The sequence below is a fragment of the Acomys russatus genome, chromosome 2 (genome assembly GCF_903995435.1).
Source record: "Acomys russatus chromosome 2, mAcoRus1.1, whole genome shotgun sequence".
NCBI classification, from domain to species: Eukaryota; Metazoa; Chordata; class Mammalia; order Rodentia; family Muridae; genus Acomys; species Acomys russatus.
This window is the reverse complement of record NC_067138.1, coordinates 97002408-97024774: the sequence shown is the minus strand read 5'-3', so window position 1 is coordinate 97024774 and position 22367 is coordinate 97002408. Positions and strand designations below refer to the sequence as shown.

Genomic DNA, 22367 nt, shown 5'->3' with positions numbered 1-22367 from the left:
CCTTATCACTAGCATTTTCAACAGTCTTGGGCTGGCTTGTTTGGAGAAGCTGGTGTGTTTATACTGTTGCCTTGGTGTACTGGATATTAGTTTTTGGTCTTGTGTTCTTAAAATTAGAGCCATAGCAAAATATTATCCTGAATTGTTTGTGGATTCTGCTGTGATGCTTTAGATCAGTTACTTGTTGGTGGTCACCAGCTGCCAAATTGACAAGAATGGTTGAATAGAGTATACAAACGCAGATGGAATATTCATAGTTTTACTCCCAAGTTAACCTACCCTTTCATTCCTGAATATATAACATCTGTAATTTTTTAATTCTTACCAATGATAGAGGTACAAAATAATGTTAATCAAAAAACATTTCAGTATGTAACCAAAACAGTACATGTTGACAAATTTTTATTTTTGAAAGTACCTTTGCTCCTTGATTTTGCTAATGGATGCCTGTCAGTCTTAGATAATTGACTCTTAGGAACTGAAGAATCCTTTTCAGACTTAGTATGTCTTTTTTTTTTTTTTTTTTTTTTTCATTGTTTGTTTTGGCAGCATGTTAAGCATTTTTTATTTTCTAGAATGATTTTTAGTCAGGACACAGTTCTGTGCCCTTTAATATTAAATTGCTTCCTCTGTGGACACTGCAGGTGAGTGAGGGTGTATGTCTAGACCCAGCATATGATTCTAGAAAATGTTTCAGATTTAAATTGTGCTTATGTGCATGTATGGAATATGTATGTGGAAGTATAATTGTAGCCTTAAGTTGAATAGCTTAATATAAAGCACAATTAGCGTGGGCGTTGCACTTTTTGTTGAAGCTTTATTGTACTCTCAGCAGAACGACTGGTGTTTAGTGACAAGTGTTTAACTCATAGGTGGAATCTCTAATAGGTTGTGAAATATGAATTCTGACATTTCTTATTTTCTCTGTTTTTAGCAGGTAATTGCTGCCATGGAAACACAACTGTCTAATGGGCCAACTTGCAATAACACAGCCAATGGTCCAACCACTGTAAACAACAGCTGCTCCTCACCAGTTGACCCCGGGAACACAGAGGACAGCAAGACCAACCTAATAGTCAACTACCTTCCTCAGAACATGACACAGGAAGAACTTAAGAGCCTTTTTGGGAGCATTGGTGAGATAGAGTCCTGTAAGCTTGTAAGAGACAAAATAACAGGTATGCAACTTTCTGTGGACGGTGGACATTTAAAGGAGTAGGGGTCAGGATGTGAGAAAACAACTGTGTGTGTATAAACCATGCAGTGTTGATGCTTTACATGTCTACAGTCTCCGTTCCTGTGTAAGCAACAGGAAATGAGTTTAAAGTTACTCTTTTAAACCATAAAATGCTTTTGGAAGCTCTGATGTATTTATTTTTCCTACTGTTGTTTACAGACAAGGTGTCACTCTGTAGCATGGGTCAGCCTGCAGCTCACTGTATCATCAGGCTGGCTTTGAATTCATGGCAACCCGCAGTAGCCAACTGAGTGCTGAGATTGCAATTGTGAGCTACCGTGCTTAGATAGCAGCATGTGTTTTAACTGACCACTGGTTATATTCTGAGATGAAGGACACTGTTCTTGGGAAAATGTGTGTGTGATAGCAAGTTTCAGGTCAGCCTTTGTTTTTTCAGTACCCCTGAGCTTGCGTAACAGAACATGTCAACAGTGAGCTATAAGGAGAATATTTTGTTTTAGAAAGAGGCGAGAAAACCCCTTACAATAGTCTTCCATTTAGTCACTTTGGTCCTTCTATTTATACTATGTAAGATGAAGTGTTGGCTACCGTTTCCCAGGTATATGCAACTGCACTGATAGAGAATAGTGGTCCTTCATGTTCTGTTTCTCAACAAGGAAAGGAGATGGGCATGTGAGGATCCCTTTGATTGTAAAGATGAAGAGGAAAGGATGGGAGATTGGACCTAAATGATGCCCCATTTGTCCAAATTTGAGTACTAGGTAGTTGAAAAATCTTAGTATGCATTTAAAAAAATCTGAGTAAGTTTTTACTTAAGCCCAGACCTACTTAAGGAGCATGGTCCTATGACAGGAGTTAGTGGTTCCTGCTGGAATGGTTTTAAAACACTAAAACCATATGACACTAAGCATAGCTAGACCCTGTGGGCCTTTCATGTTGTGAAATTTGGTGGAGCATACAGCTGCTTTATACAGTTTATAAGCAATTGTATCAAGCTAAGTTTTGAAATGAGTATTGGTTGCTTAACAGTGGCATGAAGGGTGGGGCCAGGAGCTTGCCTGCCCACCTGAGCATGGAACCATGGCCACGTTAGTTCCTCAGTTTAATTGATATTGAGGGCAGAGATCATACTGGGGTCATTTAGGACTTCTGCCTAGATACTTTGAGCAGCTCTGTAATTGAGGCTGAGTCTCAGTTTTTCAAGCTCTCTAAGTGCCTGAAGCCAGCGTCTGTGCTTGAACCTCACTGTTCCCTGAAGCTACAGATTGAAGACCATAGACGGCTCATTCTATTCACGTCAGGTTAAAGAGAAGCTTTTGTCTCTAGGACATAAAACAGACTGAATAATCCCATCTTTAGCTAATTAACGCTGCTTCTGTGTTCAGTATCTTGCCAGGATGGGTCACCTTTTCCTCCAGCCCTGTGTGTGCGAAGGAGACCCGGGGGGGGGGGGGTTGAGCGTGTGTGTGTGTGTGTTAGGAACAGGGATTGAATCAAGGTCTGCACACAAACTGTAGGCAGGGTTTTATACTGAGCTGTATTCCTGGTCATTTTTAGGATTCATTTGCACTCCAAGGACTGGCAGTAAATGAAAGTAATAGAGCTTTTGAAAAGTTGGGAAAGGTAGAAAACAGTTCTGTCCCCTATACTGGATTTTACCTTTAATTTTTTTTTTTTAAGTAAAACTATTTTTTGCATGTGTGATAAATGGCCTATAGGCTATAACATCAATTTCTGTGACTTTTTGTTCCATTGCTTGGTGGCAACCCCACTGTTGTAGGGTGGAAATGCTTGAGTAGTGTGTAAAAATCACTTTTTTAAAATGATAATGGGAGTGGTAAGCGAAAATATTAAACAACTCATCCATCTTTCATATTAGGCATTTATTTGCTGCAGAAAATATCTTAGGGGACTTTCCATATCTTATCACTGACTGGGCAGACTTGCATCATCTTATTTTTCTATAAAACCCTTTACAGGGCTGTTATGAGGCTATTGTGGGGGTAAGTTAGAGTTCTCAGTCTTCGTACCTATGGGTTCTTCGGCTTCAGTGTGGTGAGCAGTGGTAATGAAAACATACGGCTTAACTTAGAGACACAGTTAGATGCTGACATGGGACTGATTCTTGATGGGCCTTTGCTTTACTATCTTTGCAGTCGTGGAGATTTCCAGGACTGCATAATTTCTATTAAAATACCAGGTAAGTATATGAACTCACAAAACCAGTGCAAGCCCAAGCTAGATCAAAGCCAACATGGCAAAGGGAATTGGGCACACACTCCCACCTTTAACTGGAGCTATTTGCAGTTAGCTGCTGAGACAGTAAGGGTCAGTTTTCTCTAAGAGGGTAGCTCCCGGTAAGTTGACTGTATTCCAGTGGAAGACCACACATTCAAGAATATTTTGGGCAGCACATATTGGTCTTAAAGGGTTTTGAAAAGGATACAGAGTTGGGTGGATAAGAGAAGTCAAGGCATGGATCTGGGAGTGCTTAGTGGGGTGAATATGATGAAACGCATATGAAGAAACCTGCCACAAACTAATAAAAACATAAAATCAGAGTTGGCCGTGGTGGCTCATTCCTTTAACCCCAGCACTCATGAGGCAGAGGCAGGCCAATCTCTTGAGTTGGACACCAGTCAGATCTACACAGAAAAAGTTTCAAGACAGCCAGGTCCACACAGAGTATTCCAGTCTCAAACTCCTTTAATCTCCCCCACCCCCAACAAATAATAATAAAATAAAATTACAAGACCCAAGATATTTTATTATGGAATAAAATAAGCATCTGCCATTAGACATCATTCTTTACACGCGTTGCGTGTGCTCATACGATGAACATGTGCTAGGGAGTGTAGGGTAAGAAGCTGAAGAGCCAGTCGAGGGTGGCTAAGATCCTACTCTTCTCGTTACTTGCCTAGGCATTTTTTCTTTGCCAGCTCTCGATGGCAAGAGCTCACTTTGGAAATTAACCACAGACCAAACAAACAACAGCTAGAATACAACTTTTACTGGGCTACCAGTGGGACATCTTGTGGTGAGGGTATGGTGTTTGGAAAGGGAATGGAAGGTTTTTGAGGTCAACACTGAAGGCTTTCCACAAGGATAAGAACACCCGTGCGCCTCTCACAGTTGGATGTGTGGCTGTGTGCTTGAGTGTTTTGGATCAGTGATAACCCACATCTGGCAACAGATTTACCCGAGGGAGTTAAAAAGAAAAAAGCAGCCAACCTTAGGCTGCGGATGCTTTGGATCTGAAGCCAAAGACATCCACCACAGATTCTAAAGCCTCAGGAGCTTCTTGAACTGTGGATACCTAAGTTGTGGAGATTCTAGAAAGCTGCAATTTAGGGCCTCATTCAGACTTCCTGACTAGGAGCAATCCTGAGGGAGGTTCAGAACACTATAAAAGCCTGTGAGTTACCTGTGGAATGTTCTGTAGTTCTTCAGGAAGACAGAAACAGGAGTTTGTAGGCCTTCTACTTGGTTGGACTTAGAGTAGTTGAGTGAGGTGCTGCAACTGAGGTGCCTGCTTCATGGCTAGCTTCAGCTTCAAGGGTCTCTTCATGAGCATTGATCTCTGATGAGTTGAGATGTTAAGACTCGAGATTTGAGGGCTCTGTCTTTACTGACCACCTGCCCCCACATGTACCCCTCATGAACTAACTTTTCAAAGCGCTAGGATAGTTCTTTCGTAATCATGTTTCCTTTCTTAGAAAAGAAGGGCTCTTAGAGTTGCAGTTAGGGGCCTCAACTGATGGGGGCTGCTTGTTTTATCTTGGTGTACTGCCTCACTCTTACCCTTGTAAGAGGCGACTTCTGTGCTGACTTCATTTGCATCCAGTCGGAAGCTTTTGCACGGACAAGAAAAAAAGACCTGATGCAAAGCAAACAAACAAAAAGTCCAGAGACCCAGAGTCTTTGCAGGTGTTAGTCACACATGATTAGGTATAAAACACTGACTGGTACGTATCCCTTGGACTAGTGTTTTGATATAAGTGAGTATATACCGTTTGTCTCTTTTTGCTTCTGGGTGAACTCACTCACTCATGATAATTTCTAGATCAGTCCATTCGTCCACAAATTCGGGAATTCCTTGTTTTTAATAGCTGAGTAGTATTCCATAGTGTAAATGTACCACAGTTTCTTAGTCCATTCTTCTACTGAGGGATACTTAGGCTGTTTCCATGTTCTGGCTATTATGAATAAGGCTGCTATGAACATGGTTGAGCATATGTCCCTGTTGTGTGGTAGGGCACTTTCTGGGTATATTCCAAGGAGTGGGATAGCTGGGCTTGAGGAAGCCCTATGGGATACGTACCATGAAAAACTTTACTTACCAAGAAAGTGGGTCAGAGGAGAGGACATCCTATTGAGACTTTAGGCAAGAGTGGCATGGAAGAATGGGGAAATAGTAGGACCCACAGGGTCCTGGAAACCTACAAGAAGAACTTTATGACAGGCAGATCTGGGTCCTGGAGTCCTCCTCAAACTAAGGCACCAGCCAAGGAGAATATAGGCAGTAAACTTCGAACCCCTACCAAGGCCTAGCCGACGAACAGGATATTCTCCACCATTGAGTGAAGAGTGAGATCTGACTTTCACATAAACTCTGGGCCCCTTTTCTGACCATGTCCCCTGGATGGGGAAGCCTGGTGGCACGCAGAGGAAGGATAGCAAGTTACCAAGAAGAGACTCGATATTCTAAGAGCATATATAGGGGGAGGAGGTCTCCCTCAATCAAAGACATAGGGGAGGGGAGAAGGGGGGAAGTGGGAGGGAGGGAGGAATGGGAGGAAACAGGGGAAGGGCTAACAATCGAGATGTAATATGAATAAATTAATTAAAAAAAAAACACTGACTGGTAATGGAAGGTTGTTTTCTTTGTGGGGGTAGTGGGTGTAGACAGATTCTTAGCTTCCTGAGAACTTTAAAGCTGGTTTTTATCTTTGTTTATTCTATCAGAACACTGTGATTTTCAAATATTTTATAATGGGAATATCCCCTCGTTTTAAAATAAATGCAATCTTAACTCCTCAAGATTGAAATAGATGAGTGGAATTTTATTAGTCTAATAGATACCTTCGAATTTAATAGAATTTGTCTGCTGAATGAAGTTAGTCATGGCAGACACAGGCTGTTTTGACGAATGTTGACTTGAAGATCAGTTCTGTATGCAGTTATTATTTGGAGCCGATAGAGTGTCAAGTGATCAAGAGTCTGGACAAGTAGTTGACAACGTCAGGTGGCCAGACAAGTGGCTTGGAGCCTCTGGTGTTTAATCACAAGGAGAGCAGAAGGCTGCATGTGTTTCCAGGTCTGAAGCGGGGATAAGCACTTTGTAGGCACTTGTCTAGCCTATGTAATTTCTTTCCATGTTTTAGAGTTAAATTAATATGAAATGAAATTTGCATCAGATTTATGGACCTATGGTGAAAATTGAAGCATCTCTTGTGGATTTTATCAGTATATCATTAGACCTTATTATTTTTCATGTACCTCTTTCCTTTCTAAAGGTTTTAGTTAATCCGTTATCTCAATTTAGGAGATTTAACACTACAAAAACTTGTAACATAGGGTTGGGGAAGGCTTTTGAATTTGTTCTAGATTCATTTTTGTTGTGTTACTCAAAGTGTGTGTGTGTGTGCGCGCGCATGTGTTGGGGAGCATGGTGTATGTGTGTGTTCCTGAATAAGTATGAAGGGCAGAGCAGGATCTTCTCCACAACCAGAAGCTTGTCCACCAGCCTTGGTGGGCCAAACGGGGAACTCTGAGGATCTGCCATGCCTGTTCCTTTATGTGGTTTGACCATGCCAGGCTTTTTAACATGGGTGCTGGGGAATTTTAACTAAAATTCAAATCTTGCCTGTTGAACCATCTCTGCAGCCCTGTCTGGCCTAGGTAGTTTCAAAATACTGATTTTTAACTCAGGTATATATGTATGCCTACAGGAGTTTATGCTCAACCATGTGCATGTAGGTACCTGCCAAAGCCAGCGGACTTTGATTTCCCCGGCGCTGGAGTTCTAGGCAGTTATGATTCACCTGGTGTGGTTCTGGGAACTAAACCTCTGGGTCTTTGAGAGAGTCATAAGCACTTTTTACTGAGTGATTTCTTCAGCGCCTAAACTAAGTATTTTTATAGAACAATTTTTAGTGTCAGTGTTGGTTAATGCCAGTACAAGATTACTGAAATATATATTTGTGTGTGTGTGTATGTTTAAGAAGTTAGATAGACCATTTTACCACTGTCAGAGAGGAAAATCTTCTCATTTGTTAGGTTTAATGTATGAATACAGGAAATAAATGAAATTCAAAGAAGTAGCCAGACAAGGGAGTGAACACAGTATTTTTAGAAAGGAAAATTTTGGTCTTTGAAAAATGGTAAATTACAGCACAGCGTCTAGGAAATCTATAGAAACAAAATGGAAGAAGAGTTGTTTTAGCAGGTATGTTTATGTGCACTGTCTCGTGTCTGCCATCTGTATGATAGCGGTCATTCCTCTGTGGGATGAGGAACACACAGCGCCTGGGGGCGGAGCTATGCGAGAGGAGAAGAGACCTCTTCTTGCTTACCTATGCTCAGCTTACATAGTGCCTGTGGAAGAGGACTGTTCTGTGAAGATGATGCTCGCTGGGCTTCCCCTCAGATACCAAGGTGAATTATCTATGTTAGTTACTTTCCTATTAGTAAGATAAAACACCATGAAGAAAGCAGCTTACAGAAGGAAGAGTGTATTCTGGCTTGTCGTTCCAGAGGAAAGTCCATGATAGCTGGCAAGAACAGTATTGCCACAGGTGGCTAGCTGATCACATCTTACCATAAACAGGAAGACAAGAACCAGCCGGAAGTGGGACGGGGTTATAAATTCTCCAAGTATGCAAATTCACATCCAAAAAGTTGATAACCTCTCCATTGCCATCAAATACATGAGTCTGTAAGGGACATCTGTCATCTAAACCAAACCTGCCCCCTCATCTCTCTAAAATCAGTCTATTTTCTCTCATTCATTACCTTATGACTGGACTATTGTAGCACTAGCCTTTGTTTTCTTAAACTTTGGAATTGACTTGCACATTTTAAAACTTCCATCGGAATATTTCCATTGAATATTCCTAAGAGGACTACTTGTCACCAAAGCTGGAGTTGTGCTTCAGAACTTGCCAGCTTTGTTCAAGCTCCTTGTACACTAATTGACTTTGACTGGAGCGCGCTGCTGCTGCTGCTGCTTTCACTTGGAGCACGCTGCTGCTGCTGCTGCTGCTGCTGCTGCTGCTGCTGCTGCTGCATTCTGTTGTGAAAACGCTTTGTGAAAAGGTCAGCTTGAACAACTATTTCCTGGCATTTTATTTGTGAATGGCACTTGACTGGTTAGTTCTATGTACAGTGACTCACTTTTATTTTTTTACTCCTTTTCTTATGCTTTAGAATGCTAAATTTTGACATCATTATGGGCCCTCTTTATTGGACTTGCATACACACAATTTTTGTAGCCCCTACTGGTCTTGAACTCATTGTGTACCCAAGGCCAGCCTTCACTACTGTAATCCTCCTGCCTCTGTGTTTTGAGTCTTGGGGTTACAGATGGTGCACCACCATATCCAACTTTGTAGTCAGGGGTCTTGAGGGCTTTAAGCAGTCGAATAGCACTGGTAGACCTTACGGGTATTGTGAAGGAACGGATCTCAGTGACAAAGATACATTGGGCTGTAGCTGCACAGTGACCTCTTAGGTGAAGGACCGCCTTCACTCCAGTCGCGTTTGAGGGCTGACCATAACTATAATTTCAAATAAATATTCCTATTTGGTACTTTATACCTCCTCAAAGGACAGGTTTTGCAAGGTCCGGTTATTTAAGCTGTTAGATGGGTGTGATGTGGATTTACCAGAACTTTCTGAACACTAACATTGTTCACCTTGGGATTACTACTAAAATGTTGCTTCTTGCCAGAGAAGGTGGCTTTATTAATGCTAGTTTTGAAAGTTTTAGCATATAAAGGCCGTTCTTGTGGGCTAGGGGGATGGGTTAATTGCTGAGAGCACGAGCTGAGCAAGTGTAAGAACCTGAACTCAGTCTGGATTCCCAACACTTACGTGAGAAGGCTGAGTGTGGCTGTTCACACCTGTCATTCTGGTGTCCTGGCGTGACATAAAAGTATTTCAGGATTTGAGGGGCTCACTGGCCACCCAGCCTAGCTAAAAATCAGCAATCTCCAGTGAGAGACCCTGACTTGAGGGAATTGGGTAGAAAGTGATCTAAGAAGACACCAGACATCGCCTGGCTTCTGTACCTGCACTGGGCACCCAAACGCATGTGCACACATGCATGTCCTTACTCACACTACATTTTTTTTAATAGTTTCCCGTGGTCTGGGAGGACTATAAAGCTTATTTTCTAGCCTCGGTGTGATCAGCATCACTAGGACGTTGGACAAAGTAGGAAAAAGAAGTTAAAGGAGCTAGGTAGGTGACTGATGACAGTATGCCAGCCTTGATGAGCTAGATGCCAGCTGGGTAGGGGCCACTCGTTGTGGGGGGTGTGTAGGGGGTGTGTGCGCGCACGCGCGCGTGCATGCTCATGAGTGTGTATGTGTTGGTGAGTGATGGTCTGACTTACAGCTAGACTCTCCACTAGGGCATTACTGACCTGGAAATTGAGTATTGGTCACATTTAGCTGAAGGGTGTTGGTTAGTAAAGTGTCAGGAGTGGCTTGCTTGCACTGTTATTGATGCCTTGTTCCTTCAGCTGACTTCCCCTTTAATGTAAATCCTAAGTACCATCTTAACATTCCGATTTCGTCAACTAAGGCATTCCGATAGGGAAGTACAGAGCACAGTGACTTGGATGTGAAGGAGCCCAGTATTTCTGCAGTGTTAGCAGATCACAGGACTTAGAAGAAGGGGGAAAATATGCTGTCTCTTTGTTTTCTTTTCTGTTGAAAGAAACATTCATTGAAAACATTTGAAGCATTGCTTCCTTCACTCACAGATTTTTACAGATTTCCATTTGTGTGGGGAGGAGGGGTGATTTCTGTCAGGGCATGGTTAACTTAGCAGATGCAGTTTTACATCCTGTTTTCCTTTTTTGTTAAGTCCTTATGCATATTGTGAATTAGAGTTTATTTTTAGTTCTTAATGAGTCCTTTTCTCATCATTGTACTTTCTGTTGGAATTCTCAACATTGTGTGCTTTGATTTTGAAAGGAGAGAGTGTGTATGACTTACCAATTTCATATTACACCTCCTCCAGCTCAATTATAAACGTCTGTTTCTTGGTGTACGGTGATAGATGCGCTTGGTCCCTTCTAGCTTGTGTGACCTTGGACTCCATCTTTAGGAAGTTAAATTGTCCTTTTAAGGAAAAGAGTAAGGGAGATATAGACGCAGGTAAACAGTAGACCGGAATCACTGTGTGGTCCTCAAGGTTACTGGAAAGTTTATGTCCTCCTGTGTTGGTGCTTTAATGTCCTCTTGAAGCACTGATCATTAATGGCAGGTTCTGCAATCTGCTGTCCTCTTAATTCTTCCTGACCTGGGTCCTGGTCTGAGAGCTTTTCATCACACAGCTGGAATGAGTGCGAGTTGCTCTTAGTCTGTTGGAAAAGCATCCAAACAGGCTGACTGTGATGTCAGACCTCTTCATAAAGGAAGACTCCTAATGGCATCACAGGCTTTTATCCCTTGGAAATCCGACTTTTCCCTTGCAATCCCTTGCAGCCTCCCTACATGTAACGCCAAATACTTCTGTTCTGTTGACTCACATAGCACTCACCTTCTCAAACAGGACAAAATGAGATTCAACATGTTAAAACCTCAATGTTTCAGCCTGTGAGTTTATTTAAAAATTATTTGGCTTTACATTTAATTAAGATAATGTTGACTAGTGACCCAGAGCCCTACAGCTTAATTGAATGTTTGTGTAAATATATTCATTTTATGTCCCCTGTTTACATTTGTTCTGATAACAGCAACAGTGAAAACTCAATAGAAAATATGTGATCATGTAGAAGTTCTCAGAGAACAAGAGCCCAGGAGCCACTCTTCTCCAATTAGATACCTGGCCTTTGCATCTATGTGGACTTTTTCTTTTTTTTACTATAGTGCCTATTATTTTCTGAGTGACAGCCCTTTGGTGACTGTTCATTTATAGACAGATATACGGACAAATGCTGAACTGATGGATACTTAAGACTTGCCTACATCCTGTAACATTCCACTTCTGGAAGACAAGAGGCACCACTGGCTAGCATCACGTTCTTTTTCAAGGTGTCCTCTGTTAATTTGAAATAAAACACTTTAAATAAATTCAACTCCTTATGTTAAAAAAAACCTCAATGTTGCAAGTCTATTTTAAATGTCTAAATCATTAGGGTTGCAAGGGTCTTATTTGAGGGATACATTCCTAAGTATTAGAGAAGATGAAAATACAGAAGTATTAATGCTGATTTGTAATATATATATATATATATATATGTATATATATATATTTCATTTCTTTTTATTAGACATTGGAAGTCAAAAGCTTTGACAGAAAGCTAAGGTAGCATTTGGTAACCCATATTTTCAGGTTCAGAATATCCAAATCCAGACCTGGTTAAAAGTTGATACGGAGGGGCATAGCAGTTAAGAGCACTGGCTGCTCTTTAAGAGGACCTCAGTTAGGTTCGTGCCTGCATAGTGCGGCACAACTGCCTATTTCTTCAGTTCCAGAGGAGCTGATGCCCTCACCTGGCCTCCAGGGCTACTAGGCAAGTTCGTGATACACAGACAGAATACCTATAAACACAGAATAAAAAACAAATAGATAACAAAATAGAGTCAGAATAATGTGTGCTTGGCTTCCTTACTGCAGAGTATATTTTAGTCCTCTGGGTATCTGGACCTGGTCTTCACACAAGGCTGCCTCATGTTCTTCCCTGGCTTCGAGCCCTCTTTTGGTTGTTAGGGGTAGTGAGGTGTCAGATTTCCCCAATGGGAAGGGGCAACTATGAGTGAGAATTTCCTTCTGTCATTTGGTTTCCCTGTTTACAAGCCCCTTTTTCCTTCTTTCTACCTTTCAAGAAATCTCTCCTAAACCCTCAGAGCGGACCCATTCCCACTCCCTCAGACAGTAGGGGCAGTTCTGTAGTTCCTAATTCAGTATCTTCTTGAAGCTACTTTGGCGAGGCAAATGCTGATATCTGTAACCTTAGGAACATGTGGTCAGCGGCCAGTTTGCATCATGCTGACTTCTGTCACTGAGTAGAGCAGTCTTCCTTTTAGGTTTTGAGTCTCTGCCTTTCCACTCCTCATCAGCTGTGTGCCGCCTGCTGCTGCTGCTGCTGCTGCTGCTGCTGTGTCATTCCACTCTCAGTGACTCCCTGTTCTCGTTTTCAGGAGTTGACTATGGACAGCTGAAAAGCAATTGCATGTGTTGGGGCTTAACAGAAACCCCTCCTCCCATTGTATGAATCAAAAATAATGATAGTAAAAATCTAACACTTCTCAAGGTTAAAGTCTTAGATTTTTAAAAATTAATTTCCCTCTCATGCTGGGGATTGGAACCAGGGCTTTGCAGATGTTACCCTTGGGCGAGGGAGGAAGAAACCTGTTGCTGAGGCTGTCTATCATGTGTCTTACTTGGTGAGGAGGGTCCTGCCGAGTCAAGTAAGCTGCTGGCCTTCAGCCTGTGTGAGAAGGTCGGCTGTGCGTGGGAACATCTGCTCTGCCGCGCTTCTGACTCTGGGCTAATGGGAAGGTCAGGCTTGGGGTAAGGTAGAGGGCAAAGAGCGTTCAGAGGAGGAAGGGTATATAGAGTGTTCCAGGCTTCTGTTTGCTGTGCTGAGCTGGAGTGTGGCAGCAGCCTTGTGTGGTTTGCTAGTGACCTGCTTATAACAATGGCTTTTGGTTGTAGTCCTTTATGTAGAGGTGGATTTCTGTTTGGTTTAGATGGAAAGATTTTTTTAAGGAACTTTGTGTGTTCAAGGCCGGGTGGCCTCATTCTTTTCTTTTAATTAGGGCCATTCTACCTGTGACTTCTCTTTCTGTGTATGGCGGGTGGCTGGCATGTCTTCCCTGAGTCCGCTACAGAAAGCAAGGCCAGGAAAGGACTCAGAGTCACTTAGGCAGTTTGCCCCAGCATCCAGGTTCCGTTTTGGATTTTGCTTTTGAAGACACTGTGTCACTCTGTACCAGGCCTGAGGCCCAATCTAAGAGCAGTTCTCCCCAACCCTAGGGGATGCTGGGATTACGGGCAACAGCAGATGGCCTAGCTGGACCAAGGCATTTGAAGAGTCAGTGAAAGGAGAAGATTGAGGTGGACACACTGTCTTCCTGGTTTGATGTCTCACTAACTCCGGAGGCTGCTTTATAGCTGCCTCCTCTTCCTCCCAGACACTTCTGTGTCTATTCTGGTAAATTACCTTTTTTGCTAATTAGTTAGAGTAGATTTGTAGCTCTTGGTTTATGCTATAATGAAACGTGCTGTGTAATGCATACGTTTGATTCTGTCAGAGTTTGGCTTTTGAGTACACCTTAAAGGAAAGTTGTTTACTTCCTCATCTACTGTGAGAGTAACTTATAGTTGTGTAACTTATAGTTGTGTAGCCTGTGTGTACCTTACGTGAACACCTTAAACATGGTGTATTCCATCACTCCCGTTTTTGCTTCATATTGCCAGTGTTGTAATAATTTGGATAGAAGAAGCCGTGTTTGGTGGCACACGTCTTTAATTCCAGGACTCAGGAGGCAGAGGCAGGTGGATTGCTGTGAGTTCGAGGCCACCCTGGCTTACAAAATGAAGTCCAGGATAGCCAGGACTGTTACACAGAGAAACCGTGCCTCAAAACGCACCCCCCCCCCCAAATCGGATAGACTTAGGCCAATGCAGAAGAGGTACAGTGAGGAAGCTCTTTGTCCAGGATATCTCATGGACACCATCATCCTTGCTTAACTGTGTGTTTTCATCCTGGGTTTCATCCTTGAATATGAGCACTAATAACCGGAGGAATGAGAGGGAGTGGAGTCCGCAGACCTACAGGTCATTTAGAGTGTGGTTTCTCCCCCCGCCCCCTTTGTTCAGAGGTTAGCAAAGTTTTACAATTTCTGTTGCTTATAGCAGCTCCCGGTAGTAAAACCAGACTACACCTCTGGATCACCTTTATTCCTTTTGCTTATTTACACATCAGTAACTAAAGCCTTTCTGTAGCTATGCACTGGAGGAAATGTGTACACTCGAAGGCATTACATTTCTCTGTCCCTTGGGTTTGGTGGTATATGTCATTGTTATTCATTTTAAAAGTTTTTAATTGGTATATATTGTACATGGCAGTGGATTTCATAGGTACATTTACAAACAATATATGACTTTGGGCATATTCCACCTCTATTTACCACCTCTCCCCTTCTCCCACTCCTTCCTCTCATTAATTTCTTGTTCCTTAGATGAGTGTATGTGTTCATAACATATATACATACATGATTTTATGTATCTGTGAAATCTAGAACCTACAAGTAAGAAAAACTTGCAATTCTTGTCTTCCTGAAACTGGTGTAATTTAGTTTCTGTGTTTTCTTCAGTTGTGCCTATTACTCTGGAGATGATACAGTTGTTGTCATTGTCACCTGAGTCCACCGTGGTTGTCCCTGTCTTTCAGTCAGGCTTAAGTTCTCTTGGAAGAGACTTAAGTCTTACTTTATCTGCAGTGTGCCTTTTCCTCATAGGTCTCTACGGCCCAATCATCAGCATAATTGTTTAAAAACAAATTGAGTCAATGTTAAGCTGTCACCTTGCAGTTTGTGTGAGTTTAAAGAAATCAGATAACCTGTTCTGATGGCTTTACCTGAAAAATCATTTGGGGTTGAGGAGTGGGAAGGCTGGCCAAGGTGACACAAAACTTTTGGAGGTGGGGAAGAAAACCGTGCAGAAAGCCTCACTTAAGTGATAAAATTTTCACTTTAAAACAAACTGACAAACAACGGAAGTTCTTTGCAATTTTGAAAAATTTTTTCCTTAGCTCCTAGTCACTTAATGAGTGGGTTCTTAGTTGCTTGTTTTTGAAAAACTTATTTTACTTATTTTTTCCCAACCTCAACATACAGCCAAGAATGACTCTAGACGTTTGACCTATTTTCTTTTTTTGTTCCTGTTCCCAGTGTTGGAATTACATGTGTGTTCTTCCATAGCCATTTTAACCTTTTTCTTTTTAAAAAGAACTTACTTATTAAATGTTCATATGTGTCCGCATATGGACATGCACATGTGAGTGCAGAAGCCACAAGAGGGTTTTGGATGCTCTGGAGCAGGAGTTACAGGTAGATGTAAGCACCTGACCAGGGTTGTTTTCAGAACAGTGCACTCTGCTAACACCTCCCTATCACCCTCTACTTTTCTTTTCATAATACTAGGTAATGGTGCCAGAACAAGTTACTTTTGTTAGGGATAACGTAATCAAGATTTGGGGGGTAACAGTCAAGACTGAAAAGTGATTGTGTTCTGTTGCTAAGATTCCACATTCCACTTAGGACAGTCATTGGATAAATTTTGATGCCCGAGATTACCTTTAGGTTTGGTTTGCTTGTTTGTTTCTGTTTAGCCCAAATGCTGAAGAATGGCTAAGAAAGTGAAGAAATCCTGGGTTAACTCCCATGTTGTGATGAGTAGGAGAAATAACATTGAAGTTGTTAAGTGTTATGGAATAGTTGAATTGAATATAACTGTAATTTGTCACATGCTGGAGACTTAAAGTCTAAAGAATGCCATGCTGTTGCCTCAGTTCCAGAGCTGGAGGAAGGAAGACCTTGCACTCAAAGCCAGCTTTGGCTACAGTGGGACACTGTCTCAAAATAAGTAATCAATTAGAGGTCAATCAGAGGTTAATGGCTACTAAAACAACCTTTATTTCCATCTCAGCTAATTAAGTCACACCTGTAGATGTGCCAGACAGCTTTAGCATGCCACAAGTGCTTGATACTTTTATTGGCTGTGATTTGGGTGTGGGTGTAGATAAAGAACCCTATACAGTTTATGTGGGTTTTTTTGTTCAGATCCTTTTTTGGTATATGTGTATGGTTTTGTTTTGGTTTGCTTTGCTTTTGCTGTAAAATATCTTGCTTGAGAAAAACTCAATAAGTATTCTGAGTGTAAGTGAAATGGCTTAATGACGATGCTAACTAAAGAACCTAGAATCAGAACTTTATAGCTTGTATTGATTTGAGAGTAGGACTCAACTGATAAGAGGTCTGGCAGTATCACAAATTAATTCTGTCACCCTTAAATTTAATAAAAATCATTTTGTAATCATTCCTGTTCTTTATTGGTAGCATATAAGAATTTGTCAGCAATGAAACCAGAAAATTGCCTGACACCAAAGGTGGTTGAGTCAGGAAAGACTGGAAAGATTGGCACTTAGTAAACCCATTAGTTCTTTGAGTTTACTTGTGCTTAGTTGCCAAATGCTTTGTGTGGTGTTCTACCCTGTAGAACGTTCTTTAGCAAGCCTCACTCTAGCACATAGAGCTAAATGTATTTTTGGAAGGTAATTTGACAAGGAGTAGGGCAGATGGTGCCATTGTGGGCATAATCATTAGAGAACACCCTTGGCGTAGCCTTTGCTCACAGATGAGATGTGTTCACTGATGTAGGCACTGAATTCATAAGAGTCTTTAGTAGGGAGCCTTACATTTCTAGCTTGAGAAAACCCACCTGTCCTTGTTATGCTCTTGAGATACTTATTTTTTGCAGAATTTCCATGTGATGTGATCCAAATAGCTGGGCATAGAAGTTACAGCACATAGAGTAAATAAACCACATGGCTTTTCTAGTGTCAAGTGAGCAGAAGCACTCTATTTCATACTCTAAGATGACTTAAGATTTAGGTGATCACGAATAAGCCTCATCTTAATTTCTATCCGGTTGTAGATTCATGGGTGTACTTGAGATGATAAGGTGACAGTATTCAGAGTTTTCTTGTTTCATAGGGAGTGTAAGATTGGAATTACCAGTAGTGGTTGAATGCACTTCATTCTGGCATGAGATTAAAATATTTCACTGTCACCATATGACTAAAAGGTAAGCCTCCTCCGCTTCTGTACTTCAGCAAGGGTGATTTACTAGGATGTGGCTGTAGACACAGCCACAGTACTCTGTGATCTAATGAGTTATACCCCCCCCCCCCGAGTGTTAGTTTCTTTATTATAGTACCTCTGTGGATTTTAGATTTGGAGGTTTACAATGCCTCCTCTTTCCACCTTATAAATGAGGTAATTTTGGGGGGAATGTGCAGTCATGGTAGGAACCGCACCATTTTGTATTTCTTCAGAAGCCATCTGTTGGTTGATGGGCGTACTGCCGCGTGGTCTGAGTGGTTTGCTATAACCTAAGGTGGTCCCTTAGCAAAGACAAAATGTGTATGTATTTCCATCAGGGTACTTCATTGGCTGAGTTTGTAGCCATTTTCATCTGACCCACAGACTTCCCCACTTACGAGTGAGTACTGCCAACTTCCTTGACAGTTGTGATCCACTGGGGTTAGTCCCCTCTGCTGCTTCAGACACGTTTTTCCTGAGCTCCCAAAGGCTGTGTCTGCAGTATTTAAGTAGGTTTCCTTGTACTCAGTATTTATACTCCAACCTTCTCAAACAATGCTTTCATTGGGGGATTTCTTCTAGATATAAAATTCAGTGCTTTTGCATGACTATTTTAAATTTAAGGGAAGGAAAAATAGGTTTCTTATACTCCTGAAAAATGTTAGCTGTCTTTGTTGATCAAATATAAACTAAGCAAAATGTTCCATACAAGAAGGAAAATCATGTTATTTATGCCTAAATCTTTGTGTTGCGTGAGGACAATGACAGTCCTTGGGAAACTTACTTCTTTATCTTTGCTAAAAATATCTCTAATTGAATCCTGCTCTTTTTGAAATAAAAGGAACTAAAGTGGGCACTTATCCCCAGGTAGAGCTTGGCATATGTCACTTTGTAGAGGTCACTTTAAGGTGAACTGAGGCTTCTATTTCATAAAATTGTCTTAATTGTATGATCTTACCCATTATTTCTCCCGTAACCACCCTGCCTCTTTCCATCTCTAACCTGTCTTGACTTGGCATCACCTCCTTATTTGTGATGAGCTTAGACTTGGGTTAAGTATAATTTGTCATTCTTGTATGCAATATCAAAATAATGTCTTCCCACCTTCTGTCCACTCAGAATAGCATCGTAGCTGGTTGTGGGGAACTTCCACATCCACGTAGTTGGACATCTATATAAAAGAGGCTTCAAAAGCTCTGCCCAGGGTAGCCATCTTTAACTTTGCCTTTTGCAGACGTGTTGTCTGTCTCTGAAGGATACATGATGAGAATAGTTGCACAGCTGTGATAGTAAGCTCTACTCACTCACAGGTCAGCAGGTTTCTTGGTGTATTTCAAATGTGAGATGTTGCAGGGAGGTACAGATCTCTGGGAAGGATTGGCTTCTTAGCTTCAACTGGATTCGAAGGCGGTTGCAGGACAGGGTCCTGCAACCCAGAAGTTGAGTGTTCAGTGAAAGGAGGCTTGTGGAATAAGTGTTTTTGTAGACGAGTACAAGGTCCTCATGTAGGCCTGGGAAGCTCCTGGAGACTTGGGGAAGAAGGGTGGGTTTTTATTTTTTTTAATTAATTTATTCATATTACATCTCAACTGTTATCCCATCCCTTGTATCTTCCCATTCTTCCCTCCCTCCCATTTTCCCCTTACTCCCCTCCCCTATGACTGTGACTGAGGGGACCTTCTCTCCCTGTATATGCTCATAGGGTATCAAGTCTCTTCTTGGTAGCCTGCTTATCCTTCCTCTGAGTGCCTCCAGGCTTCCCCATCCAGGGAACATGGTCAAATATGGGGCACCAGAGTTCATGTGAAAGTCAGTCCCCACGCTCCACTCAACTGTGGAGAATGTCCTGTCCATTGGCTAGATCTGAGTAGGGGTTCGAAGTTTACTGCACGTATTGTCCTTGGCTGGTGCCATAGTTTGAGAAGGGTGGGTTTTTAATCACTCATCTTAGATCAGCGTTTTCCTTGCGACTGCTGCAGACTGACTGTTCTCAGGTCTCTTTCAGTGTGCATCAGTGGTCAGTCTGGTGAGTCTCGAATGCTATTCTTCCCCAAGGCTAGGTCTGGTTCTCAGGGAGAGGCAGTTCTCTCTTGTCTCTCTATGTTTAGTGTGTGGTGTACTTTTGTCCCGATCAAATCTTTTATGCTTCTCAACAAATTTCCTCATCTTCCTCTGTGTGCTTTTCTTTATCCCCTTTCATTTCTTTGTCAAGAAAACCCTGACTTTTACCTGTCTTTAAACACTAGACTTCAGCTTTTCAGGTTAATCATTTGTTAAGTAAAACTCCAGTGACCAATCAGACTTGCTCCCTGTTCGTTACTGGCACCTGCTGCTCTTCTATTTGTGGTGGGACTTTAGATTTTTAAGTGTATTAGAGAGCAGAGGCGTTGCAGAATTGATCCCACCTTCTTTTCTATAGCCAGGAAACCATACTCCCAAGTATGGAAGCATTTTAAGCAATCTGCTGAGGAGAGATGTGTCTTGTGTGGGAGACAGTTTTGGCAGTAACAAGCATGTTTGGCTTTAGTCATAAGAATTGCTTTCTGAGCTTCTGGAAGAGGAGTGTGTAAATCAAGCTTCATTTAAGATGAATCTTGTTATAATGCGGATACCTCTCATCTATCTGCTTCATAATGATGGATTTGTTTTGAGGGCTTAAGTGGTTTCTGCACCTGCAGGATGCTATTCCTTTTCTTTTGTGTCCCCCCCCCCCCCCCCCCCCGCACGCCCCTTTCTCTTCCTTTTTATATGTGGTCTTTTGGATGGATCAGGAAAGAACGGTAAAGTTTCAGTCAGTTGATTACACAACAAAGGGCAGGAACTCAAATGCAGGTGTATTTGGAGATGGGTTTTCTAGTTGGAGAGTTGTGATATTCGGATGCACAGGGTCTTCGAAGTGATGCCTAGGCTCCTGAATGCTGCAAACTCGGAGAAGTTGAATTGGGAAGTCAAACTGGTTTCCTAGCTTCCCATATCCATTTGAGCAAGTTAGTATCATCTCTGAACTCCACATTCATACCTATAAAATGTCTGTAAATGTGTATACATAGCATTAAATGCAATGAATCTGTGTCGTGTGTGCTGCTGCATAGCAGTATTAGGCAGTGCAGTATTCTTTGTTTCAAGGCAGGTAGGTCAGTGTTCTTAAGGGCTATTGGGAATGGACTTTGCCCTTAAAACTTACAGACCTCTCCACAGTAGAGAATTTAGAGTGTTGACACTTTTGAATAAGACGACTTTTTTACAAAGTATGTGTTCATGAAGAAAATTTATCTCCAGAAGAATCCTTTATCACACAGACCTGGTATGGTTTGCATAATCTGATGTTCCTTACAAAGTTTGTATAATCAAATGTTTCTCTTTGAAAATTTGAACAAAACAGCCTTCCTAGTAAATTGCAAGGCTGACACAATGTCAAAGAGGTTTCTGAAATAATTATAGTGCTTAGGGGCTTAAATTTTTGGGGGTGGAGGGTGGGGTGCGGTATCTAAATAAAAATGCTATCTTCCTGAGAGTAAAAGCCATATTAGGAAAGCTGCATTGCTTCTTGGTGGACTGCTCACGGGTTTCTTTGTGTGAATGTGTGCATGCACCCGTGCGAAGATTGACACCAGCTGGTAGAGCAAGCAACAGCAGATGCCCTTTTTACTACCATGGTTGTTAACTGGCTTCCTGCTTTGCCACAATACTATTTTGAGGAATATAGTTCCTCTGCCCTCATCTCAAATGATATTTACTTGAACAACCCCGTTGCCTTTTAAGCAAGCACAAGAAAAGCTTGAACGGACGTCTGCATATGTTAATTATAATGAAGAAGGAGAGGCTATTGCAAACCCACGCCTTTAACTGGGAGTACATCTGACATTAGCTCAGAGCTGTTGGTGTCCTAACTTTGAACTATAGGGCCTGAGTTTTTGGCTACCTGCCAGTGTCTGCCTTTTGCTCAAATCGCAGCAGCAGCCTTACTAGTTGAAGGTAGAGCTACTGATGGCTCTTTTTGAGCAGCTACCAAAATGGTGAGTGGGGAGTGCACTGGCTTTTGTCCTCCCTGCCCAGGTGCTCTACCATATTACTCTCTTCCACACTGGAAAACCTTTTAAAGATGTGGAACACGAGGAACCCACTAATCTTCTGTCTTCAGATTGAGCTCATTTCCCCCTAATCTTTCCTGTATTAGATGCGAGACAGTCATAGTACTTGGTGCAGCATTTGAATGTTTAGAGGACTTAATATTCTCTCTCTGTTCTCCATAAGCTAAGAATGAATTGTGTGGGAGTTCTTAATGCTGTCTGCAAGGGTGATGTATTCAGAACCCACACTTTCGCCAACTTAAACAAGGTCACACTGCATTGCCAGCAAATTCATAATTACTGGGACTGGTACTGTAGGAAAATAGAGCTTTACTAGTTGTGTAATCAGGACAGATATGGCCATTAAAATTAACTCTCAGAGAAGATGCCCTGGTGCAGAGGACATTAGCCAATCCCCATAGAATTAGGCTGTTTAAGTAATATTTACCAAATAATCACTACTTACAACTTTGATTTCAGCAGAAAAGTTACAATTTAAACTCTTTTTCTTATTATCTCCATCTATCTGAAGTTTCAAAAGCCATTTAAAGTATTAGGTCCTTTGAGTCTTAGGCCAGCTTTATTAGCATTTGGGGAGAACACGAGTTGTGGAGCGACCCATCTGTTCTCTGCTTTGTGTGAACGGCTACGTTAAATTCTCTGTCCTGGTGCTAATCCTTGGTAATGTCCTTTGGGAAGCTGGTCAAAATGCTCAGTGTGGTGAGAGCTGGCTTGGACTGTGTGACAGGATCCTGCCAGCGGCCCCCTCCGCATTTGCTCTTACTCATCAGAGGGCAGCAAGGAGCTTTTTGGTGTGACCCAAGTTAGTGGGTTGTCCCAGTGGAAAAACCTGGTGCATCTGGAGGGGATGCAGGGCTGAGAAAGGGAAGTGACTGGGAAGGATGGCGTCCCTCCGCTCTCAAGGTTCTCTCTTCCCTTTCCGGGCTGTGTGGCACCCATGCGGGGAGATATTAAGAAAGCATGTCAAGTCTGGAGTTTGCCACTCTGATGCCAGGGTTGCAGCACACAGCCTGT

General features: G+C 42.0%; 1 protein-coding gene across 21 annotated transcripts in view; it reads left to right on the top strand.

Moving 5' to 3' along the window:
- Positions 1 to 22367, top strand: part of Elavl2 (ELAV like RNA binding protein 2) — a 155240-nt gene that overhangs the window by 89630 nt on the left and 43243 nt on the right. For all 21 annotated transcript variants that reach the window (XM_051164158.1, XM_051164166.1, XM_051164139.1 and 18 more), the window contains one exon: positions 935 to 1178. In XM_051164158.1, the coding sequence (XP_051020115.1) occupies positions 935 to 1178 (244 nt within the window). The remainder of the gene's footprint in view (positions 1 to 934; positions 1179 to 22367) is intronic.